This window comes from Brachyhypopomus gauderio, chromosome 12 (assembly GCF_052324685.1).
Source record: "Brachyhypopomus gauderio isolate BG-103 chromosome 12, BGAUD_0.2, whole genome shotgun sequence".
Taxonomy (NCBI): domain Eukaryota; kingdom Metazoa; phylum Chordata; class Actinopteri; order Gymnotiformes; family Hypopomidae; genus Brachyhypopomus; species Brachyhypopomus gauderio.
This window is the reverse complement of record NC_135222.1, coordinates 8,419,338-8,447,287: the sequence shown is the minus strand read 5'-3', so window position 1 is coordinate 8,447,287 and position 27,950 is coordinate 8,419,338. Positions and strand designations below refer to the sequence as shown.

The window sequence follows — 27,950 nt, the reverse complement described above, 5'->3', positions numbered from 1 at the left end:
TGTTTTGTCGGAACTGTAATAAGTGAGCTCCTCCAGTGAAAAAGAATCATTATTATCTGGGGGAGACAAAATGCACAAGAACATGTCATTTATCGTTGGAGGATTTAAATCTGCCCACTAAGGTCATGGTCAATCAGTGGTCAGTAAGCGCACTTACAGCCCTGGACAATGCTAGCTTTAAAAGTCACAGTAAAGCTGTTCTTAGAAACACTATGACATTAGTGCTACAGAAAATATAATGGAGCCCATCTGGAGGCGCCCCAAGAGAGTTGGACGATCTAAGTCTAATTGTTATTGAGCCCAGAGGAGGGTGGCCAGTGCTTTCGGCAATAGCTGCATTGATATGACTTTAGCCCCCAGTGGCTATTCCATAGTGGGCCAATTAATAGCCTGGAAATTACTCATAAACCTCAAGTTCCAAGTCATAGGACTACTTATCTTGAGTTAAGAACAAGGCCTGGTCCTCTGTAGTGCTTTAATTGCATTTTATTCTATCACTAACCACCAGTATGTTTAGCCACTAGTGCACAAAAGTGTTCTAGATGTCATCATATTTGAACCATACTCCAGGTTAGGTAAAACAGGTTACGGAAATAATTCATAATATTTGCGCGTTCTTTTCTCTTTTTTCTATCAGAGCCCACACCTGGTAACGAGGCCAACAGACCAGATGAGGACTCTTTTGGGGTGAGACTACCATTACTGCTTGTGCACGATTATTGTTACACGTAGTCACCGCGCAGCGTTTTTGGGTTTGTTCTCCTTCGTCGTTGACTTTTGTCCTACTGTGTATGACCTGGTGTTAATGTCATTCTGCTCTTCAGAAGCCCTTTCTACTGCCTCTTATCCTACAGATGTCCATAGCTGTGGGGCTGGCTGGTTTCGGCTGTGTGTTTCTCATTGTTATGTTTGTCCTAATCAACAAGTACGGGAGACGCAACAAATTTGGAATGAAAGGTAGGAGGAGCCTGTTTTGCATTATTCGCATTACACAAGGTCATATCCTGGTTGTGCCTTGAAAATTATGGTATTTTTCCTTAATATTTTATCAATACTTTGACAACTGCAAAGTGATTCCAGTAGGCAAAAGTAATTAACTGATGCTGTCACAAGAGGTCCAAAACAATTGCGACATCTGGGCTTTTCATGTTGGCTTAGTAATCGTGCCACGTAGAGTTTTGAGTTATTCTTTAGCTCCCAGAGCATGAAAACGGCTGGAGGACATTTTCAGAGGGACATAAAGGATATACCCAACTATGGGCTTATGGAAGAAAAAATGGTCAGAAATGGAGATTGCAGTTTTTCCTCCTTCCTTTGTAATATTTTGCTATGTTCACTGGGTTTTGGAATATGACAAATGTGGGTTCTGCTTTGTGATAACTGGAGTGTGTTTAGACCAGGGTTGCGCAGTCTATTGTTTATAAACAATATATCATGCAGTATGCAAATGAACTCTTAACAATTTTTTTTTTATTCTTGCGTGCCAATGTTCCAAATGAGTATCCTTTGGATGTTTCAGTAAATCTTCACACGACGCAACAGATGTAAACACATTTTTAGCCAGAATGATGCATGCCAGTCTTTAAACAAACACATCGAGGGTTTCTCAACATGCTCATGATATACTGCAAGGTGTATTATATTTGTAATTTGTGACAGTATAATGACAAGACAGTATTTTGTCCATACCAGGCAGACCTAGTTTAGAGCATGGTTGAGTCAGGCAGCGTTTGTGTTCCCTCGGTCGGCGTGAGCAGGAGCAGAACGCATCTCCAGGCCTTAGCCCCAGGGGACGCCATTGGCAGTGTAGCCTGTGTGCCTAGTTTTCCTCGGTTTACCTTAGAGCTTGTGGTGATATTGTGGTTTGCACAGAGGTTGGAGGCATTGTTTGCAGAATAGACTCTTGGTCCTAAGGTTTAAGAGAGAGCTGGACAAACAGGCGATATATGGAGAGAACAATTTGAGTGTTGAAGTCTCCATGAAAGGACAGGTCCTAGCTGGCATATACCAGGGCTGGAGTTGATTGACTGCTATCTACACATTTTTGACACGGAGAAAATAGTGTTGTGTTTCATTACAGTTTCATGTTTTTCACCTCACAGAAAAACACGAAAGGAGTCTTGAGTGAAGTGACAGTTGTTGCTTGACCACCAAAGATTGGAGAATATGAGATCTTTTTTTATTTTTAGTGGACTGTTTCATTATACTGTACATGACAGTTGACGAGCTTGAAAGGTGATTAAAGCACTGATATCTTGACTTTGACAGCGACACTCTTTTAGAGCGTCCCCATGCTCCCGTAATAGGTCACTCATCGCAATTTCCTCTCCAAATCAGCCAGAGCTTGTCGGCAGCCATAAAACTGAGACATATTGAATTTGTGCTTTGGTTTTTTCAGTAGTTGGAGTTTGATCACAACCTATTCCAGGGCATCCAGGAAAATCACAGCATATACACGGCGAGATGTTTTTTTTCCCTCCCTGTTCCGACTCATGTATTGCGATTAAACCACTGCAGGATGGCGTGCGGCACTACAATTGATTACCTGCCATTCAAACCCGGCTGCCGTTTAGCGTCCAGTGTTGATAATCCTCATGCGTAGAGTGCCTGGTGTTTTCGTACTCTGGGTTATAATAGCAGGTTTGGGTGAGCGCCAGGGGCAGGAGGGACGGCTGGGTGAAAGAAGGGGAGACAAACATCTTCTGATCAATAACTGTCCACCTACTCAGATCAGGAGTAGGAGCCAAGAAGTTGTGAAATTGAATAGGTGAGACATTTTCACACCATTCAGTGTGATGACAGTGGTTTAATATTTCTCCTGCTGAATAAGATAAAATATGCTTAATCACTGCATATTGCTGTTTCTTTGGGTTACGGTCTGTATCCATCGATTTTGATCTTTCACAAGAAATGGCTTGTTTCCTGTCATTTTCATGAAGATGAGTGTTTTTCTAACACGTGCCTTTAATTTTGTTGTTTCCTCAACTTATACTCATGATGCAGGAGAAATGCTGAACATCTTGTTAACAACATCCAGAGAGCACACAAAGTAGAAAATCCAACTTGAACAGGACACAGACTAATTAACTTAATGCACAGCCCCTTTAGAACATTACACAGATTTTCTCCCAAATGGGACACTTTGGTGGAGTGGTTTCCATATAATTCATTCTCCTCTTATCAGGATAGGATAGTCATTTTTTCTGCAGAGAACCCCAGGCTCTGTTTCTCTTATGAGCCTGGTGTCATGCCATTGTTTTGATTTCATTAGAATTTGATTCTTTTTCCCTGCTTCTACTCTTCAATTTAATTTCATTGCTTGATCAATGCATGACTTTGTAAAAGTGGTCACGAAGAGACATTTGGTACTGCTTTCTGTCTAGCAGAACCGCTACCCAGATTATATCTCAAACCTTGAGTAATAACTTAAATGTCTCAGTGAGCAGAGCTTTGTGCCAATAATACCAGCAGCAGAAATGATCCAGCGATGATTCATGACCTGCACATCATGAACTGGGGCTCTTTCTTCTTTCGTTACGCTGCGAAGACGCTGACCTTTCACGTTAATCTACGTTAGCAAATGACACCATGAGCTTGGCTGTCCTTACCTGATACGACCATGATTTTCTGACAAGTCTGGGGTTTTTTATTTGTTTGTTTGTTTGTTAGTTTTTTTTAGCTTGCTTGTTTTTTTTATTTTTTATTTTTGGGCTCTTGCAATACATGCTACTCAGTGACAGAACCTTGGACCCGAGTGGGAGAGTAAAATCTGGGAACTAGATTTTTTGACAGCCCACGCTAGCTCAACCGTTCCCTGGCAAAATCTTTTAACATGAGCTGTGCCCCAAAGATTTTGCGAGTATTCCACCAAACGTCCCGCCCCCTCTTACTGCTTGTTTATTTGCCCTACTGTCTATCAGCCTTTAATCTTTGCTGTCAGAAAGGGTTAATCTACACTCCACCGTGTAGCCGCAATAAGCTAAGGGCTGTTTTGCACACACCAGTTAACCAGCCTTTCATGGTTGACTGACTGGTTTAGCGTCACTGAGGCAGTACACATTGCTCAGAATCACAGCGTGCTCTTGGGGACCAGTGACGGTGTCCTTTCAAAACTAACATACATGTAGTTTTACCACCAGGAAACCAGGCAAAAAACAATGGAAAAGACAGCAGAACGGATAAATATTTTTTTTTGTGTGTTTAGCCTGTTGGTATCAGCAAGAGAAGTGGATAACTACTGGAAGTCTGAGGACTATCCCTCTCTATCTTCCAATCTTGAAAAGATAAGCGCTCCACTTTGCTGTCAGTGAATAGAAGACCCCATTGTGCTGACAGTGGCTTACACTGTTTTGCTTATGAGAAGTCAGTGCAGAGCTCCGGTCACACAGGAGAGCAGCCTCCTTATGCCTTCTCAAGATACAGGGCCCAACGTGAGCAAACAGGCCCACGTTCAAAATTATCCAAAACTTTGATGGATAATGTCCAGAGAAGACTCTTAAGTGCATGGAGAACACCCCCCCCCCCCCCCCCCACATTTGTTTTTGCTACAGACCACAAGTTAATACATGCAGTCCAGCTTTTAATGATTTTCACAGGTGTTGAGCTCTGAATTTGCATATGCAGTCCTGCCTCACAATAAAATCGAACCTTAATAAGTTCCCCTGGTCCAAATAAGCTCCATTTGTCATTGCCTTTGCCTTACTGAGCAAAGGAGACTGCAGTAATCTCTGCACAGAGTGTTAGTAGTCCTTGTGCGGCCAGTCCAGCCGTCTTGGCTAACGAATGCAGTGTGTCTTAATGACGCTGCTGGTGGTCTGAGGGATGCCGTGCTGCTGGACATCATTACAAGTGAACAAGGCGACACTGAGGCGACACCGAGGCACCCCGTGCAAGGGTTCCAAGGCCATCCTCTTGCACTTAAAAGTGTGCGTGAAATGGTGATGGAGGTGTGTGTCACGCGGCGACGAAGGGTCATTATTGGCCGCTCAAAGGAACCTCGCTAAATCAACTTAACGACTGCACAGCAGCCCGATCTGTGCTGCCACAACACCATTAAACGTGATTTAAAATGGCGTAATCTTCACATGCTTTGATAATGATGGGGGTGATGATATGCAGATACCTTAACACCACCTTTCAGAGATTTACACCACTCTGACAGACTATGAGAATGAGTTTGTCAGGAAATAAATTTTTCACACTTTTCTTGAGAAAAAAAAAAAACCTTGAAACCTTGTCTAGACCTTGCGAGGTAAATGCTACATTATGTTTCCATTATTGGTCATTTTGATATTCACCATGGTTAAGCAGCACAGTACAGGCACATTTCATTCATCATTGTGTGTGTTGGATCAGCAAGTGGTTGAAGTAGAACACGAGCAAAAATGTCAGAAGACGTTACCATCATCTGAACTTTCAGAATCGACTTTCAGAAGCTAACCAGTAGTATCAACCAGTAACATCAACCATTAACACCAACCAGTAACATCAACTAGTAGCATCAACCAGTAACATCAACCAGTAACACCAACCAGTAACACCAACCAGTAACATCAACCAGTAACATCAACCAGTAGCATCAACCAATGACCATTTGACCCCTGTCACACCACCGCAACTTTGTCAAAAAGTGTAAACAGTGCCAGGGCAAAAAATAACGTGATCGGCCGCACGTGTGCACACGTGTCTCAAGTTGAGAATCATGCCACCCCCATCTGTGCATTACACTTTTTAAAAAGTAGGGTGGGGAGGGGTGGTGTTGGATGCACTAGCTTTAGTGGAACTGTCATCTATAATAGGCAATTTCTGTGATGGTCATGGTGTGTTGTCATGGTTGTCACAGGAGATGTGGATACAGCAGTGAGGGTGCTAGAGGGAGAGGAAAGTTCTTTTCTTCCCATGCTGCACTCTCTCTCACTCCTGGTCACCATTCATAGACTGGCCACTTGATTTAATGGAACCCCTACAGGTCCTGTTCATCAGTGCTCTGACACAGGCCAGAAAAACCAGAGAGATGCATTTGAAGAAGACTGAAAAATATATTGCTGCATTAGTTTCACCTAATTAGACACCCCTTTACCTTTTTTAAATTATACATGGTTTAATTATTATGCCAATACTTGAATTTATAGCAAGGCATTTTTAAAGAGAAGCATATGATGCTCTTACATACAGTTTGTGAAGAAGTCAGAATATTAAATATCAGAATAATCAATACTATGCCGGAGGCTGATGACACAAGCCTTTTTATTGGTTTCCTTGTCATTACATAGGTATAAGTACATTACTTTATTTAAGTACAGAGAGTATCCTTATTATAAAGTGGTTAGGAAATGTTGTCACACATTAACACAGTGTGTTTGTGATGTTCTGTTTAGGTAATGATGTGGGGGAAAATGTGTTTCATCAAAAACTAGAGCTAGATCAAAAGTCTATAGTGATAGCCATGCGTAAACAGTCAAATTAATTTTAAGTTATATGTGGAAACACAAAACATGTACAGTTGAGGCATGTGTTTAACTAGCTGTCCATCTAGGTGTGGTGAACTAGCTATCCTTCTAGAATGTTCTATGTAATGTCCATGTTGACTGCAGTTCTTTTGTCTGTTTACAGAGGTTGTTCATAATAACTCTTAAGTCGGTAATGTTTATGAACACCTAAACTGTCATGTGATGTGTTTTTCTAAAATATTTTTTAGTCTTTAATACAAAAAAGGACTTTTGTACTACAGTTTTTAGGAACTGAGGTGATGTAGGCTCTAAGTGTCCAGGACGTGTCACTAGTTGGCATTCAAAACGTAAGGTTGAAAACTTTAGAAATGTGTTTTTCGATGCTTGCTTATTGCCTCCATGTCCAATCTCCTATAACTCAGTCTGGGCCCCTGGTTCTCCACTTCACTGGGAGTTGACTGCACCATTTTATTATTCAGAGAGCGTGATAATTATCAACAGTGGTAAAAAAGTAATTAAGCCTACTCAAGCTCCAGATAAATGAATGCAATGTGGAAATAGTTTTTTTTTTTTTGATAAAGTGATTGCTTGTTTTTATTATAAATAGACTGTTGAAGGAACATTAAAATGTTTTTTTAAGGAAGTAAAATAGAGAATAAATATTGCACCAGTACTCCACCCAACCAGGACAGAAACGCTGTCATGAACTCCATCAGCTAGACTGTTCCTATAGGTTGGAGAGTTACATTCTCTATAGGGCCGGTAACACTCACTGAGTGTTCTGCTGCCTCACAGAGTTTAAAATTCAAGGTTGTTGGGTCTCTAACTCAGGTTCTGAAGTCACAATAGCATCTGTAAACAAGCAGATGAGGGTCTTAGAGGTGGATCAACAGACGTGAAGTTTTGAGTTTTCTCCACATACTTTATCAAAGTCTAAAAAGGACTGCATCGTTATGCATGACATTAAACCTTACCTTGTTCATCCAAAAGTGACAGGTGAACAGATAGAACAGATGCCTAAATCTGCAACATGTTTAGTGGAAACACTAAAACACTCGACTCCTATGACTAAGCAACAAGCAGTCAGATCAGTACAGGAAGTTAGCAATGTCATGCATCTGCCTGCACAGGTGTCTGCAACTTAAGTAAATCTTAAGTAGACACTGAAATCAAAAGACAGTGAGACGCCCACTGTTTGTTCAATCCCTTCTACTAAAATGTAAACCCCAAAGTTTACAGTTAAAAGAGAATTTTTTTCCCACTGTATTCAGCAGAGAAGTGACAGATCTTTGCACTGATTTCTCTGAGATCAAACTGTACGAGGGCTGTGAGATGACCAGTTTGGCTAACTGGGTGAGGTCACTGTTAAGGGACACAGCCAGTGACCTCCAAAAACAGAAAATTCCACTATGGAAAACATTTCTGGAAAGGAAGTAAACAAAACAAACTAACAAGCAGCCCCGTTCACTCAAGTTCCCCCAAAAAAGAAGCGTGTCAGTGGAAATCAGTGTAAGTCATTGTTTGGCTTCCACTGATTCTGTCAATGAGGTCCAAATGAATATGTTGTTACTCACAGGAGCCCAAATCAGTATTGTGAGAGAGAACGTGTAGAGTGCTGCCCACTGATGAGATCTTTGCTTTCTAATGGCCTGTTCTTTGTTGCTGCATTTAATGGCACCAAAGTCCCATTTGATGGTTCGATAGATGCCTGTCCTGAACTACTGAACCCATACATGGCTGGCCAGAAATTTAAGAGCACTTGTTAGTGACGTGATGATGTGAGTCAGAGCTATGTTGATAATCTGCTCCTAAGACTTTGTGTCATTGAAGAGATTATTAGTGAGCAGACACTGTGGATTTGAGCACACTGCAAGATAGAGGATTAAACCTATGAAGGAATACAACTGAAGCAGTTGCTTCTGGGACAAAAATAAAATGTCTTTAAAAGACTGCAGCCTTGCTAGCCAATAATAGGTGGGAACAGAATAATCAATATGCCAGCTGGTCAAATATGTTAAATCAAGTGTAGAGTTTGGCTCTGTTCTAATGGAGGGACGATGTCACTTGCGCCATCAGCTGTGAGTCACTGTGCAATTGGTCTCGAAGTGTTTCCAGCCATCCTTGATGAAGCCAGTGGTTGCTTCAATAATGTAAAAAACACACAACATGATGTCTATCTTGCCCAGAAAAAACAGCATTGGTTAGACTTGGAAAAATGATTAACCAATACCCATGTAGAGTCAAGGTCCTCTGACACCAGTAACTGAGACCAAGCTCAAGTAGCTGGTAACCAAAATAACAATACTGTCAACCATAAAAACAGCTGTTGACAGAATCCACTATACTACCATACCCATCATACTCATCTACAGTTGTATACACATGGAAAAAGCACTAAAGATTGCCTCTTTGTGTGGACTTCAGGGAAATAAACCGAAAGAACATTTCAGACCACACAATAGGGAGGTTGCTGTGCCTGGTTTTTAGTCCTACATCAAGGGAGTACATACCCCCAGCGCTTTGGGGATGAGGGCTCACAGAATGTCACAGATTTCAACAACCTCTGGGGGTTATATGAGTGGTTGCACATTCCTTTTGGTCTGACTGAAGCACCTGCAGCATTTCAGAATTGCACGAGGAGTTTCTTGGAAGGTTCATGGCATAAGAGCTGTGGTGCATATGTAAATAATTGGCTTTGTTTTTTCCAAGACATTCAATGACATGTTGAAGATATCACATGGTTACTAGGACAGAAGAGAATGCATTTACATTTACATTTTGGGCATTTAGCAGACGACTCTTATCCAAAGCGATGTACAAAGCGGTATACATGGAATTAAGACATGTGAACTGTTAAAATGTCAAGTAAAATATGTACGGTGTCTGATATGTGTTAATGGAATGCAAATTAATCCTACAACTGTAGAGGCAAGAGAAGTTGCATACAGCAACGAGTATTGGAGAACTAAGAACATTAGAACATTCTGAAGTTATTATTATTCTTTCATTCAGGCATTTTCTTCACTAGCAAGACTTGTCTTTGAGCAACTTCAAAGAGCAAATGAATCCAAAGGACTCAGATAAAACCATCATAAGCAGAAGAGAAGTCACAGTAGGCGTGTTTGGTAGTTTGCTCATTCTTGCATGACCTACTGTTTGAATTGCATACAGATGTGTGTATCTAAGGGTTTACACACAGGAGGGAGGTAAACTGAGAGTAACTGGGGGTAACGACACTGATTAGTTTCTTATTTAGACATGAACATTTTAACTGAGAAGTCCCAAATACGTAACCCAGCTGATAGAAATGAACATTTACAATTACGCACGCTTGAGTTCCTGCCTATAAAATGGGCGATTTGTCACGTTTCAGTACTATCTTGATTATGCAGCTACTCCCACCATGTTAACCAATAAGGTCCCATTAACCTACGTTGTGAGTGCAGCGAGGGTACATGCCATACGTCACTGCTGAATTGGTGGGATGCCTGATGTTCCTTTTGATCTCAGATACATGCCAGGAAGGATGAATATAGATGCAGAGACTCTGCCCTGTTACCCTGTCTTACCTAAGGACTGCAGGAGCACATACATCAAGTCTGTGTCACCAGAGGTTATCTCAGCCACTTGCTTACACTGATGTATGTGAGGGTTTTTTTTACCTGCAAGCGTGTGCACCAAACATCCAAGACTATCTGAGGCACAAAATGGGAGGACGGGGCCATTGGAGAAGAAATAAAGTTGAAATTGAAGAAATGGAAGGGAAGCAAAAGAGAGTGGAGCCAGCTCATATTAGACAAAGGAAATTCACAATTAGTCTTTTTGTTAATCTTTTTTTTAATTGAAACTATCAATATTAAAGACACCACATGATGATAGTGATCTGCTTACCTAGAGGCAGGTTCTACTGACAGTGTGAGATTAAAGATTAGGAATTAGGAAATGTGCTTTTATCGAACAGAATCATCCCTGTGTTACAGACAAGGCACCAATGGCTTCAGTTGTCACTACTGCACTTTGTGAACTAGGTGCATTCTGTTACCATCACCACTGGATGATCCTACCCTTCCCAGCGTCCTCTAGTCTCAAATCCACCAGTATATCTGTAGGAGAATGATTCATAGCTCGGTTAGTGTAGGCAATACACTGGATTTCCAAGATGCCTTACTTGTTGGCATTCAGAACAGAAAGTTGAAAGCTTGGAAGCAACTGAAGTGTATTTTTGTGTATGCTTGTTCACTACCTCCATGACACCTCTGTAACAACCCAGTGTAGGTCCTTTCTGTGCATATCCACTTCACTAGCAATGGACTGCAATTTTTGTTCTTTTATTTTCTTTTAAGAGCATGATCATTAGCAATGGTGGCAAAAGTAACCAATGCAAGCAGCCTTGCAAATGATAGTAATTGGTAGTGGTGTCTCAAAGAATGTGTTATTTCTGAATATCTCATCTTCATCTGTACCAATGAGTATACCTCTCCGATCCCTCCGTCAAGATCCTGAAATCTCCAGACGATACATCCGTTTGGGCCTTATCCAGCATAGTGATGAATCTGCCTGCAGACAGAAGGCTGACAGGCTTACACTTTGGTGCGGAAAACAATCTGATGCTAACCACCCTCACGATCCTCATGGAAATGGCGACGGACATCAGAGAGCATCCTCCTCCACTGTCTCCTCAACTGCACTGTGGAAGCCACAAAAACACAAACACGAAACCAAGTTCCTAGGTACCATCACCTCTGAGGACTTGAAGTGGGAGTCACACGTAACTTCCATCTCAAAGGCAGTGCAGCTGAGGATGTACTTTCTACACTGGCAGAGGAAGTACAGCCAACTCAAGGAGCTGCAGTGTCAGTTTTACAGAGTCATCGTTGAATCCATTCTCTGCAGATCCATCACTGTCTGGTTCGGCTCTGCCACCCAGCATGACAAGTCCAGACTGCGGAGGATAGTCAGAGGTGCAGAGCAGCATCAACGTACCCTCCCTCCAGGACCTGAACTCTCCCCATGTCAGCACAGGGACAGGGAGTATTATTGAGGATCCATCACACCCAGAACACAAACTGTTGGAGCTGCTGCCATCCAGCAGACGACACAGGACACCTGGCATCAGAATATCCAAACATAAGAACAGGTTTCGGTTAAGTTTCACCTAGACATTAAGCTTGTGAATACCCCGTGTCTCTGGCCATTAAGCATAACCCACTGCAGTCGTGTACCATGTTGTACACCAACTGTGCCACATGTTTAGACTTCATGCCACAGCTCCGTGCAATATTTCTCAATGTTTTTGGAATTGAATTCTGGTATTGATCTCAGTACCTCAGTCTCTTTCCACTGGTATTGTTGCACCAACCTCTGGTGTTTATTGGTATATAAAAATATTGTTGATATTTTAGCAAATGAGAATATTTCTATAGTACTCAACTATAAATGATGTATATTAGTTGTAAATTATGTAAATAATGTTTACTGTCCTACAGGTTTACATAAGCACTGTGTCAAACTGTATTTTGTACAATGTAGGTACATATATATAAATAAATATAAAATGGAGACAAATACCTTGAGTATTCAGCAAACTTGACCAGTAAAACTGACTCTAGTTCACGCCACTAATATGACTGGGAGGTCTGACATAACAGTAGTCAACTGAAATGTCCGTCAAAATGTCAGAGCAGTTGACGAACATTTCAGTTGTCCACTGCTCACTTTATTTTCAGTTGAAGTGCGTTCACTGAGGACACAAACATAAGATGGGAACCATAAGCTTTTACCTGACCAGTAAAGCTTCAAATTAAATAGCCATTTTTAGTTTTTTAATATCACCCTAAAGAGCAAAATCCCAAGGTTCAAATTGATTCTTACAGTTCAACGTTTCTCAATGGGCTTTTCTATTTGCCCATTTCCAGGTACTGATACTGTCTTGTATTGATGCTACACTCACTTGAGAAGCTCAAGAGTCCCGGCAATACTACACGTCTGCAAACACAAATTACAAATCTGCCACATTTTCAGTTCAGACAGCAGTCCAGAGAGAGAGTACGCCACATTTGTGCAGGGGCGGATGCAAATCAGCAAGGTCTTATTTAACCGAAGCGCCGTAGTGTTTAAGTAGCACAGCACTATATATGCTCTCATCATCAGAAACGCTCTCTGAAAATAGTCTATAATTATTTTAATCTCAGATGTGGGAGGGAGCCTAGCTCCTTTCTTAATGTCACAGTTTACCCAAGGAAGAAAGAAACAGCGGCACACTTTGTGCTTGTCTCTGTTACCCCTGGAGGTCTAAGCAGGAGGAACGCCTGTCTTTCCCCCCATGGGGATCAAACAGACAGGACTGTACCGCCTCTTAGTTGGATTTTTATTTGTTTTTTGTTTTTTTTTTTTTTGGGGGGGGGGGGGGTTTCTCTCTTCTTCAGTCATATCAGCATAAACAGGAGATAACAATTTAAGGTTTTAACTTTTAATGTCTAGGCACTTTCATTTGCCTCTTTTTGATCTGTGGGTGTATTACTGTGCATCACACTGCATCACATACTGCAAACCAGGCAGGTCATCATCCTTCAAACGGACAATAACACGATGGTGTTAAGATGGGATTATTATTAAAATAGATTATTGTTAAGTTAGATTCATGCATTATTGGTTCATTATATGGTTCATTATGCATTATTGTTCATCTTATATTTTGTTTCTCCTCAAGTCATTGAGGTTTGCTCTCCTATTTCATCAAACAACAAAAATTATATATTTGGAAGGACTGAGTCTGATGAAACACTGTGTTCTAGTGGCTACTCAAAACTCCAGACCTATTTACAAAGGATGCAATCTTACAAGGCATTGTAATGTTTTAACATATATACAAGGCTGTAGCATATTCTCATGGAGGTCCGATAAGTCAAACATTATCGGATTATCGGATTTTCTATTTCTATTTGTTGACTCCAGCAAACATGTAGATGTGGATGGTCTGTACAGTATTTTACATTCTTCTGGCTTCTGTAATGTTAGAGCTGAAGGATGCTCTCATCAAAATGTTTGTAAATCTTGCAGTATCTAAGAACATTTCTTAGAAATGCAACAGTGTTGCTCAGAGTGAAAGAAGATTGCCACAAACCATCTGGCATGTGGACACTGTCTAACTTCATTCTCAAAAAATTTGATCTCTGAAATAAACTGCTCACACATTGTAAGGAATCTCTGACTTAGTGAATTAGTAGGGGAAATGATGAGTTAAATTCTTTCATTGTCAGAGATCCTAACACCTTTATCACTCACGGATTTGAATTATTTTGATTGAAAGCATCAGCAGTTTGGGCTGGAGCCGAAGTGGCAGGAGTCTCCCTCAAGCAGAAGATGAAGTTATTTGTCCAGGTTTGAGCTTTGTAAAACAGATTGCAAGGGCAGTGGCACTGCATTCAGAGGTGTAGAGCTTCATACAAAATAAGATCCTGGAAAGGATGGTGGTCAGGGTTTATTAAAAATTCAAACGAGAATTGTTTGCTTTCTCTCAAATGCCGATAAGCCTTGGGCAGTGTTCTGTAGCCTCCTCATTGAATATTTATATTTTGTCTGTATAAATGTAAGGTGTGAATATTTAGTGTTTGGGACACAGCGGGAGTGAGTCAGGCATCTAGGACCTTCTTTTGAATTCAGTGTGGTTGCTTAAGTTCATCATTGTTTTGTCAAAATTTACGTTTTGCATGTGCATCTTGAACCACTTTGGGACCAGTGTGACCTTTGGTCAGGATTGCACCACCACTCGTTGACCAGGACTTGGTCTTGAATCCAGTCCATCCATCTTGATCTCCACAAGTGTGCCTGGAAATTGAAACATAAAGTACATGTGCAAGGTTTAATGATTTCCCCATGACGTCTGAAAAGGGTCTTTAACTGGTGGTCTACAAAAGGTGGTCTGAAATGTAAATTTTCTTTTGGACCACCTGGCTGCGTTCAGCTTTCTGAGTGTCCCAAATGGTTATATTACTTTCTTGGAAAAAACTCGTTTGTATCTGGAAAATACCTTTTATTCTCCCATAGCAGCACGGAGCCCAGACAAAATAAGGGCAGCATAATATATCAATATTTGTTAAGCATTATCATGATATTGACATTTGCAGTGCAAATATTGCAGAAGGGTAAAATATGTAAATTAGCCCTCACAACATTTTGATTGAAATTAGTATTTTACTCATATTACAAAGCCCTAAGTGATGATCTATTTCTACAATACATAGAAAATAATGGGTAATTTACATAGAGCTCTATTTGCATCATGTTACATAGCAAGGCATTATCATTGAGCAACAAATGCACCATTCAGGGAAATGTATTAAAGACAATAACTAATACTGAATTAATTAATAATAATTAATTTAGTACTCCACATGACGCTTGTACTCTTGTACTTGTTGCATTGGTGTGGTAATGGTGTTGATTGTGTATGGCTAAATGATTGATTTTGATGGTAATTGTGCAAGTCAGTGGTTATTGTATTTCAAGATTTTGAGCCACATTTGTGGATTTTAGAATAGTAGAATGGCAGTGGAGTGTCCTAAGAAATCAGAAATGGCTTTTGCCCTTATCAGATTCACAGACAGATTATTGTGAGCACTGAAGACCACTGACACAAGGAATTGTATTCCATTATAAGCCCAAAATGGCTTGCTGCTCTTTGCTTTGTTTGTAGACTCAAATTGAAACACTTTAGCCAGCATGGGGTAGAATACTGAAGAAACTGAAAATCTTACAGATAGGAACAAACGTACTTTATGGTTTTAGAAATAAGGTACATTTGTACAGTATGCAAATAAGAAGGCTTATTTGAGTTCATGTGTATGCATGTTTCATTGTTGGGAATTTTACTACCCTTCAACTGAATATATTAACTGAATGATAGAACTGGATGAGATTAAATATCAATTTCAAAGTACAAAGAAAAGGAAAAATATTTAAGCTTGGTCATACCTCATCTCGTTGAGGTACTGTGCCGCAAGACGACAACTAAACATCATATTCACCCAAGAATCCAAAGAAATCAACCAAAACGAAAAGCCCCAATTTCTTTTTCCAAACAGCATATGTGAGAGTCACAGGTTACACCAGGGCAAACAGAGCATAGTGGCAGAATAAGCATTTGAGCTGCAGTGTAAGTGCTTATGAGCTCCTTACAGTGTGGCCACGCTTCCTGCAGTGAACACCTCTGTGAGAAACAGATTTCTGCTGAGACAATAGTTTCCACAGGCACCAAGACCACTCAGACAATAATTACAACTGCGCCCGGCTCGCCGACTGATTGAGCTCATTATCTAAACCCAGACACCAGGTGACGCTGGTTTACCTCAGCGATCGGTTTCGCTGCGCACCTTCGATCTGGCAGCTGTGAGCGCGTCTTTCCCCAGTCCCCACTATTTTTAGTGTGTGTGTGTGTGTGTGTGTGTGTGTGTGTGTGTGTGTGTGTGTGTGTGTGTGTGTGTGTGTGTGTGTGTGCCTTCCAATGTGGTTCCCCTTCTGTCTGTACCATGCATGGTAAAACCTCGGACTGGGAGACCTATATTCCGCCCTGATTTCATCACACCAAACAAGCTGCTGGGTGTCCCCAGTCTCACAACACACTTTGTCCCTTTGTCCCAGTTCCACAAAGTGCTTGGGTGCTGGGTGTAAGAGCATTAAATAAGATGGACGTGAATCAAATGAGTGAACAATCTTTCACCTAAATGAAAGATTCCTGGCTGAAATGGATGGGCAGGTCTGTTAAATAATTTACATTCTCCTGGGTGGGCTTAGTGGGGGTCTAGAAATAGCACTCCTTATTTTTAACTAACGCTTAAATATTTAAAGGAGCAAACCTCTCAGCTCGTCAACAGGAAGCAATTAACACCAGGAAGATTTGCTCACATTTCTTAAACGCAGTCAGATACTCTCTCCAGAAATGCCGTGTTCTGCAGTTTCATTTGTGCTAGAGTTTTATTTGTTAGACAGTGCTGTAGCTGACTCGGTTAATCGACTTTTAGCTGGGCCCTTGATTAAGAGAATCAGGTGAAACAAAAAAGTCAGAGATTAAATTGTGAAGTGGACCACCAGAAATTCCGGTTGGATAACAAAGGGCACAGACACACAGACATTAGGTTTTGTGGGAAATGGAGGTGTGACTGTATAATGTTTTCATCATAGGACAACGCTATTGATCTACTTGAGTTGTTGGCATCCCTCTGCCTTCATGAAACTCCCTCAAATATCTACAATCACATTGTTGTTTATGAGCTATGGAGAAAACATGGATTTACTTCAGTTTATTACATCCAAATCATAAAAGTCTGAGAGAATAGGCCTTTAACCCAGGGATCAGAGCACAACAAAGGCATGCTCCCCTTTGACAAATTGAAACAGAGTTCCAAACACATTTAACAATATTTTTTATGTATGTTACCTATGAACAATTAAAACAAGCTACTTTTATTTTGAAATACAGAGTGTTTGTATGGAGTGTGTTTTGAGGCATTTAAACTACACTATATTGCCAAAAGTATTCGCTCACCCATCCAAATGATCGGAAACTTTTGCTCCAATCACTTCTATGGACACAGATGTATAAAATTAAGCACCTAGATATGCAGACTGTTTTTACAAATATTTGTGAAAGAATGGGTCGCTCTCATGAGCTCAGTGAATTCCAGTGTGGAACTGAGATAGGACGCCACCTGTGCAACAAATCTAGTCGTGAAATTTCCTAACTCCTAAATACTCCACAATCCACACAAGAAAATGGAAGTGTTTGGGAATAACAGCAACTCAGCTACAAAGTGGTGGACCACGTAAACCAGTGGTTCCCAAACTTTTTCTGTCATGCCCCCCCATTTACTATTCTCATAGTAAATGAGAATACTTTTGCGCCCCCCCTCCTACACCCCCCCCCCCCCCCCCCCCCCCCATATTGACACATGTGCACATGTTTTACTTCCAAGCTCCGTGCCCCCCCTGCAATTGCTCTGCGCCCCACCTAGGGGGCGCGCCCCCCACTTTGGGAACCACTGACGTAAACTGACAGAGCAGGGTCAGCGGTTGCTGAAGCGCATAGCGCAAAGAGGTTGTCAGAGTCAAACACTACAGACATCTAAACTTCATATGGCCTTCAGATCATCAAGAACAGTGCGCAGAGAGCTTCATGGAATGGGTTTCCATGGTTGAGCAGCTGCATCCAAGCCATACATCACCAAGTGCAATGCAAAGCGTTGGATGCAGTGGTGTAAAGCATTCTGCTACCGGACTCTAGAGCAATGGAGGCGCGTTCTCTGGAGTGGATGAGTCTGGGTTTGGTGATTGCCAGGAAAACAGTACTTTTCTGACTGCATTGTGCCAAGTGTAAAATTTGGTGGAGGGGGAATTATGGTGTGGGGTTGTTTTTCAGACCTGGGCTTGGCCTGTTAGTTCCAGTGAAAGGAACTCTGAATACTTCAGCATACCAAGACATTTTGGACAATTCCATGCTCGCAACTTTGTGGGAACAGTTTGGAGCTGGCCCCTTCCTCTTCCAACATGACTGCACCAGTGCACAAAGTAAGATCCAAAACGACATGGATGGAAGAGTCTGGTGTGGATGAACTTGACTGACCCGCACAGAGTCCTGACCTCAACCTGATAGAACACCTTGAGACTGAGAGCCAGTCCTTCTTGTTCAACATCAGTATGTGACCTCACTAATGCGCTTCTGGAAGCATGGTCAAAAATCCCCATAAACACACTCCTAAACCTTGTGGACAGCCTTCCCAGAAGAGTTTAAGCTGTTCTAGCTGCAAAGGGTGCACCAACATCATATTGAACCCTATGGATTAGGAATGGGATGTCATGTAAGCTCATATATGAGTCAAGGAAGGTGAGCGAAAACTTTTGGCAATATAGTGTATATAATCATTAAAACACATGGGATTATTCCCATCGAGGATTAGAAGCATTTTGCATCTGATTGTCAAAATAAATTCCATGCTTTTTGTCACTTTTCTGGTCTCATTTGAGAAGTGAAAGACGAAGTGAATGATCTCCTGCACGTGTCGGAAGTGACTGTGTCTGAGCGTGGACCTGACAGAGACGCCAGCTGTTGGCCTTGCTAAGTGTTGAAGACATGTTGTTGCCCACAGCATCTCAACATAAGCAAATGTCACCATTAGAAAGCACAGGAAGAGAGTGCCCTGCATTCCAGAATGCATGCAAATTTCCGAAACCTCCAGTCATATTTTTAGCCAAAAGAAATCAGCGTGAAATGTGCAAAATACTGTACCATAACATCCCCCTGGTTCAGATAGAATGTTAAGCAGTAGGTTGTGACACAAAACAGCAGATTCTCATAATAGACATGCCCTGGCAAAGAAGCCAAGATCATGACAGGCTTAAAGATGGCAACGCCATGCAAAAACAATCAGGGTTATTTCACGCCAAATAACTGCAACTCAAGGAATAAAAAAAAATAAATAAAAATGCCTTAAGCTATCAGCCAGCTAAACGGAGCAGGTTCGTTCAGGTTTAAAGTCACAGCCGTGGGATTTTAGACCAACGAAGTGGCAGCCCCTGGCACAGAATATTCTGAAACACAGAGGAGGGAGTTTCGGGAGCACTTTGCATTCTAAATTCCATAGATGTAGCTGTGAATGTGAAGATGTATAAGAAATAATAAAGCAACACTAGGGGATTCCACAAGAGCTGTCTGCAGGCTATCCAGCCAATAACTCTAGTGGTATCGGATGGCTACTTTTGTGGGGAGAAGAAAAGCGTAGTAACAAGCAAGGCAATATAATGTGATGTTGATCTCTCCAATTGTCCTATGCTGCAAAGCTCTCAGCTTAGGCAACGGTTTTTTCCTTCAGTATAGGCCATTCAGGGCCCTCATCACAACAGCATGATGTTTTCTTAATAGGGGGAGAACAATTTGCTTGTTGAATCCGTTTATACAAGTAGGCTCTTCCTTTGATCTTTGATACTAGTTTTCCTGACCAAGGCTATGCTGAGAAGAGCTTTCAGTGGTCACCTTCTCAGGCTTAATCCAGGAAAAATGCCCAATAAAAAAACTATGAAATCTTCTTATGATAATAAGCCCTGTTTTCTGTTGACAGCATCATGCATCTTGTCTACGTCAGACAAATTTGCTTCTGTTTTTGTCATTGTTAACAAGCAATTCTCTGAACGGTTAGCTAATCTAAACTGCATGTGCAAAACGAGGGCCTGACACTTATTACTCATTATTCTTCAGTTAGCATTCAGGATATTAGGATCCTATTGCCAATGGAGTAGGACTAATAGATTTTAAGATAAATGTGTTGAGGAAACAAATTAGCATGATATCAAATTTTTTGCTGTTTCAAAGCAGTCTTTGCCTTCTCTTCAGATCCATCATGCTTCCTTGTGGAAAGGAAAGTCTGTTTTGTACAATTAATTTTAAAGATTTGAAACATAACACATTATAAAGACTTACTGATGGCGTGTACTCTTGACGTAGAACCCAGCACATACTCTTAGCTTCCTAACTACCTTAGCACAAAGCTTGCTCCTTGATTACACATAACACTCCAATAGTCTTACAATGTAAAGATCTAAGGAACCAGAATGTGGCAGTGACAGGTATACTCTTTCCTAAACAGTTCTGTCACTAATCAGGAGTATCATAGTCATAAGGTCAGTTAATTTAGTAAGGTTCATACGTAGATGAGCACTAATGATATGTGGTGAATGAACACTGTTTTACTAGAATGGCTAATATCCAGGAGAAGGAAAAGGCGACAGCGAGCTTCTCTGATACAGCAACAGCTGCATACATGTTTATTTTTTTAGTAAACATCTTCAGCTAAATCCCTTATTCTTGACTTTGTAAAGACTATGTCTCCTTTAGCCTTTGTTCAATTCAACCAACAGCTTGTTGAATGTGTGAGTTTGTGATCTGTAATCGTCTTGGGGAAAATTGCATTTACTGTTTAAACAAAGTAATAAGTGTGGCATTTAGCTATTAGTTACATCGGAATCGTTGGGAATTCGCGTGCGTCGCAAATTAACTTTGTAATTGGTGGGGCCTGATCACTCCTGGCCATGAAGTGGGGCTACGAGCAATTCCACATCTGTCTTCCTCATCTGTAGAAAGCAGCACATTCCGCCGCATTTAAGCGCACAATAGCCTAGATCTGTTTTTGTGCTGCTGGGGCCACAGCGGCGTGGAGTTTCAGTGTGACTCAGCAAGGGGAGTCTCGCTCTGCTCTGTTGGACCAGCCGGCTCGCGGCACACTCGCCCGGCCTGATCGATGGCAGCTTTACACTGGGCATCAGAATGATCTCATTTTTTCCTGCTCCTTCCCTCGGGGCTGGTAATAAAAGGTAAATGTTTAATGGCCTGAGCAGAATTGGCGTACACCACCCAACTGCCTGGAATGATGCCGTATTATCAGGTTCCTAGCACCTCTGTGTTTAACTGGCCACGGACTGACGGATGAGACCCGAGTATAACCTCCATCACACGAGAGCCCGGGGAGACCGAGGTTTTTGTGCAGGAGAGAAGTCAGGCTTCTGTCAGTAGAAAAAGCTACTGCATTTTAGACTGGACTCAGAGCGACTCTGTTCTCCTATGAGACATTTATATTGCATGTGGTTCTGTGTTCTCCTTTACTTGTGCTTTACTCCTATTCTGTAGATTCTATCTTTCTGTCTCTCTCTGCCATTTCATGATCTGCACTTAGTTATGCCGTTTGTGAAAATTCTGTGATTTTTTTTCTCATAGTCTTGATTTCTTCATTTTTTTCAGTGTATAACATGTTTAATTTAGAGAGAAATCTTCTTGAGGCACAGTACTCTAGGAACACGAGGTATGATCGGGCTCTCTGCATTCCAGCCTCCTTTTTCTTCTTTTTGTGCTTTGATATTGACATTTAACCTCCTTTAATTCTATCATATACTAAATCTAGTCAGATGAATGCTAGTAATAATTATATTCCCAAAAGCTCTTTTATGGAGATTGTTTGTTTTTTCTCGAGTTCCATGGTCCCCTTATAAATATGGATAACACATTAAATACGTCAGTATTGCTAATTCATTAAAGCCATCTCGCAACATTTCTGGTGAAGAAATATAACCTTAAATAAGGCCTGCATAGTAGAAGAGCTCTCAGCCTTTGTCTCTAATGCTTTTTATACCACAATGAACAATCAGTACTAATGGACAAGACATAAATTTTCTTTATCTTTCTTAGTGAAGGACCATAAATATTGATGGCTTTCCCTCCCCCGGTCCCTGCTACAGTAACACCTAACTGGATGCATCATCTAACTAGGAAGAGGACCAGTTACAAGATCAGTAAACTGAAGAGTACATGTCTAACAGTAATTTCCCACTCATGTAGAGCTTCTCTCTGTGAGAAAATTAATACCCTCAGCTACATTGAGTCTGCAAAAGCAAAACCTCCTGCTCTGTTTTCAGGGTAACCTGCTACATCTACACTATACGTTCCTCAAAAACCACAGCAATAGAACCGCAATAACTTACCATCCATGTTTAGTTTATGGACTGACTAAGTGTATTGGTACAGTGTTCCAACCCAGTGAGACTGTGGGGTGTAACAGCAGTGAGAGAAATGGGTGTAACAGCAGTGAGAGATATGAATGTAACTGCAGTGAGAGATATGGGTGTAACAGCAGTGAGAGATATGGATGTAACAGCAGTGAGAGATATGGGTGTAACAGCAGTGAGAGATATGGGTGCAACAGCAGTGAGAGATATGGGTGTAACAGCCGTGAGAGATATAGATGTAACAGCAGTGAGAGATATGGGTGTAACAGCAGTGAGACATATGGATGTAACAGCAGTGAGAGATATGGGTGTAACAGCCGTGAGAGATATAGATGTAACAGCAGTGAGAGATATGGGTGTAACAGCAGTGAGAGATATGGGTGTAACAGCCGTGAGAGATATAGATGTAACAGCAGTGAGAGATATGGGTGTAACAGCAGTGAGAGATATGGGTGCAACAGCAGTGAGAGATATGGGTGTAACAGCCGTGAGAGATATAGATGTAACAGCAGTGAGAGATATGGGTGTAACAGCAGTGAGACATATGGATGTAACAGCAGTGAGAGATATGGGTGTAACAGCCGTGAGAGATATAGATGTAACAGCAGTGAGAGATATGGATGTAACAGCAGTGAGAGATATGGGTGTAACAGCAGTGAGAGATATGGACAGACGTATACAGTGTCAAACATGTACAGGTTTATTGTTTATAACACACAGAGGGAAAGAGCTTCAGGAGCCGACACGGTCAAACCAGCAAACAAAAAAACACAACTTTCCTTACCTAAGCAAACACAACCAGAACAAAAAAACCTAGCCTAACACCCCACACGAATAAACAGACAAAAACATGTACAAACTCAAATGGTGACAGACTCACTACTTCCCGACTACGTTTTTTACACACTACTTGCAGAAGGGTCCAAACAATATGGCAGAAAATGACACAACGTGTTCATACAGCGTTTTTCTCTTTTTTTCCTTTTGCTGAGAGAAAGGTGAGACCATGGAGTGTGTGTGGTGGTGATGGAACAGACACAGCCCGCCACTCTGGGCCAGACTCCAGTGCTCCGTTGAAGGGCACATTAGCAGCAGGAGGTCACCTTGTGAGGACAGAGGCCAAGGGGCCTACAGGTTCCCACGGCAAGACCCGTGACCTGCCTGTGATGGAGCCAGGAGATCCGCCCATTAATAGGCAGCGGCCGCCCCCCGATACTGAGAACACAACGGAGGCTGCAACAGGTTCCTAAGAGCACACAACCAGCAAGAGGCTAAGCATATTTCCCCCTGAAATTAGGGGGAAAAAAAGAAACCTTTGGAAAAATGGACCAATGCAATTTTGCTTATCTTGCATTTTGAGATTTCTGATAAGGACTGGCTATTGGCTACCTTACGTTCAGTATTAGCAGACAGGAAGTGACAGAGCTACTTCCCTTAAACACATGTTGCTCTGACAAGCTTGTACAAGCTTATTTACACACATCTGGTTCCATTAGCCTAACTTACATTCATTTTTTTAGACATTGTTTCTCCCTGATATAGACATGGAACTACACATAATCCAATGATCTATTTATTTCACATTGTTTCACAAAAGACTGGGTTGGAAAAATGCTGATGGGCAAACTTAATCAAAAAGGTCTTCAGTTTTTTTGCCTTTTTTCCCTCAAATTATGTTTGTGTAATTGGTTTGCTTGCCTGGCTTCTTATTGTCCCCCTGAGTGTACACATGAAAAAACCGCAATTTGGAAACGCAGCTGTGCTCTGCGCTAACACTGATGAGAACTGGTGCATTTTCAAATTTCAGAATGTGCCTCTTGGCTACTGACTACATGGAAGTCTTCAAATGGCTTAAAAGGGGTTTCTAAAGGTCTCAAAATGAATGAGGCGGAAGCAAGGTGGATTGTCGATTTGAAAGTCAAACTAAGGCTTTGGTTGGCCCCACAAAAAGGTGGTCAATCAAAGAGGACTGCAGGAGTGAAACTGGGATACATCTGCATGTTATTGAGTGTAATAGGCACTTCACTTGAACCATGTCCAAATTTCGTTCAGAATTCAAACCACTTAGCCACTATTCTGTTCTGCCCCCCTAGCTCTAAACAGCCCTTTTCTGCCCCCCCTCTCCGCAGGACCTGTAGCAGTGATTAGTGGGGAGGAAGACTCCGCCAGCCCTCTTCATCACGTCAACCATGGCATCATCACACCGTGCACTCTGGACGCCGGACCGGATGCCGTGGTCATCGGAATGAACCGCATCCCCGTCCTCGAGAATCCGCAGTACTTCCGTCACGGACACAACTGCAGCAAACCCGCCACCCGTGAGTGTCCTCGCTAACTCGTCCTCAGTTGTGTCCCCGCTAACTCGTCCTCAGTTGTCTCAACCACGGCCCCTTTATTCATTGACATTTTTTCACTCTATGGGGGCACTGGAATTTTTTGGCTTTCTATCTGTGGGTTTTGTATGAACTTTCCGAGCTGTGGCCACTAACATCTACTTCTATCTATTAGGAGACACACACAGATCGGGGGCTGTGTAGCTGGCATTCTAGAAGTCAAAAAACACTTTGTGAAATGAAGACATCTGTTCGAGGTGGCCAGTGCTTACCCTATTTGTCAAAGTATAGCGTTGTTACTAACTATAGAATGTAGGACATGGGTATGAAGCAGTTTCAGTAAGCCCAAGCCTTCTCCTGCTAAAAATAGACACCTCGTGGTCCAGGCTCAACGCAAATTGCACTGGCACAACTGCCTGCCTATTGTTGTCCGAAACGTTCTTGGCTCCACGTTTGAACATCGCTCCTTGAAGATTTATTTGCTGTTCCGAAGGAAGCAGAGCAGCGCGGACACTTGTGTAAGCTTTTTCCGGCCTGATGCTAATGAGATCCTCAATGTAAATCCTTTCGTATAAATAAGAGCATTGTCTGCTTTTGACACTAAGATTTTTTTCAGTGTTTTTTTTTTCTGTTTCGTGATCACAGAATGCACAAAAGTTAAAAAGGAACCATTATAGCTAAACATTTGAAGTTCTAAGACACTGGCACATAGACATGCACAAAGAGATGACTGCACACACGCACACACACACACACACATTGATATTCCCAGCACACTGCACTGGTCTGTTCACTGTGAGCACTGATGGCCATGAAGAGATCTCAGCAAGAGGGAAGGGAAATTCACATTTAGCTCTCATGAATAAATTAACACATTATTCATTATAGATTGTATAAAATCTTTATGGCTGTAGACACATGGCCATTGCATCTATTCCCTGATCTAACAAAGGTGTGATATTTAAATTATTGATTCTTAAGAGGAGTCTGCATATTTTCTTACTCATTAACCTGTAAAATGTAGCTAGTAGCTGCCTAAGATAGTAAGATTAGACACAGTTGATGCAGTGTATGCAGGTTCATACCTGAGACTTTAAACCTTTTAAAAAAATATATCTTCATGACAGGTGACTATCCGTTGAACAGGTTGGTCTAGGATCAAGACTAACCAGTTCCTAGAAAGCAAGAAGCGTGTGCCGTGCTGTGCGTGTGCCGCGCTGTGCGTGTGCCGTGCTGTGCGCGTGCCATGCTGTGCGTGCCGTGCGTGTGCCGTGCTGTGCGTGCCGTGCTGTGCGTGTGCCGCGCTGTGTGTGCTGCGCTGTGCCGCGCTGTGCGTGTGCCGCGCTGTGCGTGTGCCGCGCTGTGCGTGTGCCGCGCTGTGCGTGTGCCGCGCTGTGCATGCCGTGCGTGTGCCGCGCCGTGCGTGTGCCGCGTTGTGCGTGTGCCGCGCCGTGCGTGTGCCGCGCCGTGCGTGTGCCGCGCCGTGCGTGCCGTGCTGTGCGTGTGCCGCGCTGTGCGTGCCGTGCGTGTGCCGCGCCGTGCGTGTGCCGCGCCGTGCGTGTGCCGCGCCGTGCGTGCCGTGCTGTGCTGTGCGTGTGCCGCGCCGTGCGTGTGCCGCGCCGTGCGTGTACGATGACGGTGAAGTCTGTTCCTGCCACTCTACCGTGCTGCCTCAGACATGCCTTGTTTTTCTTCTCCTCCCACATTTCTCATTTCAGATGCAACTCAATTTTTGATCTGTTCAGTTCAAACAAATTTTAGAATAGCAATTATTCATCCAAGGATTATTTCTGATGTTTTCAGAATAGACCTATTTATATGTAAATTAGAGTAAAGGACATGTATATTTTTCTAAAATGGACTGGTTTTAGATCATTGCCAAACTCCAAGTGTTTGGCCATCATGCTGTAAACTCATTTAACAGCCTTGGTTAACCCCTGAATGTGGACCATAACTTATCATTTATTTGTCTAGGGCTTGTCTGGTTCTCTGCAGATCCTTCCGGATCCTTCTGCCACTGCCTACCCTTTGCTTGTATCTAAAATGTTATCAGCAAAGGAGGACAAGCACAACGAAGCTCTCGCGTCTCTGTATCTGTCGGGCGTTGGCTTCTCTATATCAGTCTGAAGGATCATTTCCTGTGCCTTGCTTGGGGAAGGCCCCAAAGGCACCGAGTCCGACAGGAGAAGCTCTGCGCTAGTCTGCCAACCTGCTGACTCTCTGAGTCTCCGCTCTCTCAATACGCCCTTCACAGTCTCCATATTTCTGGGTTACTTGAGACCTTTAACACAATTACCAGCTAAATGACCTTTAATTATTGATGTTATATCTAATCTGCAATTTTGTTGTTTCATCATTTGTAAGTTTCTTATGAGAAAATGACTCTTAATTATATTGTATTTATCTGTTTTTGTTGTTAGTATTTTATATATTTTTGCATTCGGAGAGTAGCTTAATTATAACTAAAGAGAATGAAAAGGAAGGGAAGGTTGCAGAACATTTGAAGGACAACCATGGTTATTTTCAGTTCATTTATCTTTTTACAAGTAAAAAGAATGAGGAGAAACATAAGGGAAAAATTCCTTCAACTCAACGTTGTCTTTTGTTCAGAAGAAATTAATTGTTTTATCAAACCAACAACAGCTTTCACACGTTTATCTCTTCCTGACAGTTGCAGTTAAGCATTTTGAACAGAGGTTGTAGACACAGTGATTATTCTTGTGTTCATAATGAACAGCAAGGAAGATATCACCCCCCAAAAAAATGACTTGGATGGACCCTCTTTTGTACTTGCACATTTATCATAAATAATTTTATCCTAACATTCTGTGACAAGACATGTTTATCAACCTTGGAAAAAGGAGTCAGTGGTAACTCTCTTGGACATGGTGAATTAGGAAATAAATGGGACTTTTCCACAGATGTCCCGATTAAAGAGTGATTATTGTTCGAAAAAATACATCATAACCCTTCTAACCTAGAGTGGCACTATGGTAACAGGATGCCTTGTGCTCTTATTTTTGTTGGGAGAGACTGAGACAGTGTACCGACTTAAACTGAATTGAACAGCAAGAGCATCTCATAATCCAGAGGTCTCCGTTAGCCATTAATACAGGTAGAAAGGCTGCAGTGAAGGATGTGGGGGTGGGGCTGGGGGTGGGGGTGGGGCTTGGGGGGTGAAGCAAGGGATTGGAACGAAGACAAATCTGAAGGTTAAGGCAATACTCTCTGCTGGCAGATGCATGTATAACACAGCTCTCTCAGGGGACGGGACAAACCCAGCAGACCACTTAATGAGGGAATAAGTGAATATAAATAAGGCATTTCAGGCGGGAGTGGAGGTCTGGCCCGCCCAGGCGTTTTCCCGCACAGAAGCCCGACGCCCGCACCCTCTGCGTCGGAGTGATGATACTGATAACAGCAGCTGTTGCATGCTATTCACAGCTCAAGTGCGTTCACCTTGTGTAGTAGGGGATTTGTGGGCGGATGTCCGAGTTCTGACAATAGACAAGTCACGCTGGGTTTTGGCGTGAGCTTGGACAAGAGCCTTGTGGGTTTTGAGGACATTTTGAGTGTTGGTGAACACTGATCCTGTAGATACCAATTAAAATGTACTCGCTATTAA

General features: G+C 42.1%; 1 protein-coding gene across 2 annotated transcripts in view; it reads left to right on the top strand.

Moving 5' to 3' along the window:
• Nucleotides 1-27,950, top strand: part of ntrk3b (neurotrophic tyrosine kinase, receptor, type 3b) — a 79,730-nt gene that overhangs the window by 41,375 nt on the left and 10,405 nt on the right. For both annotated transcript variants that reach the window (XM_077024850.1, XM_077024851.1), the window contains exons 10-12: nt 638-687; nt 855-957; nt 24,122-24,310. In XM_077024850.1, the coding sequence (XP_076880965.1) occupies nt 638-687; nt 855-957; nt 24,122-24,310 (342 nt within the window). The remainder of the gene's footprint in view (nt 1-637; nt 688-854; nt 958-24,121; nt 24,311-27,950) is intronic.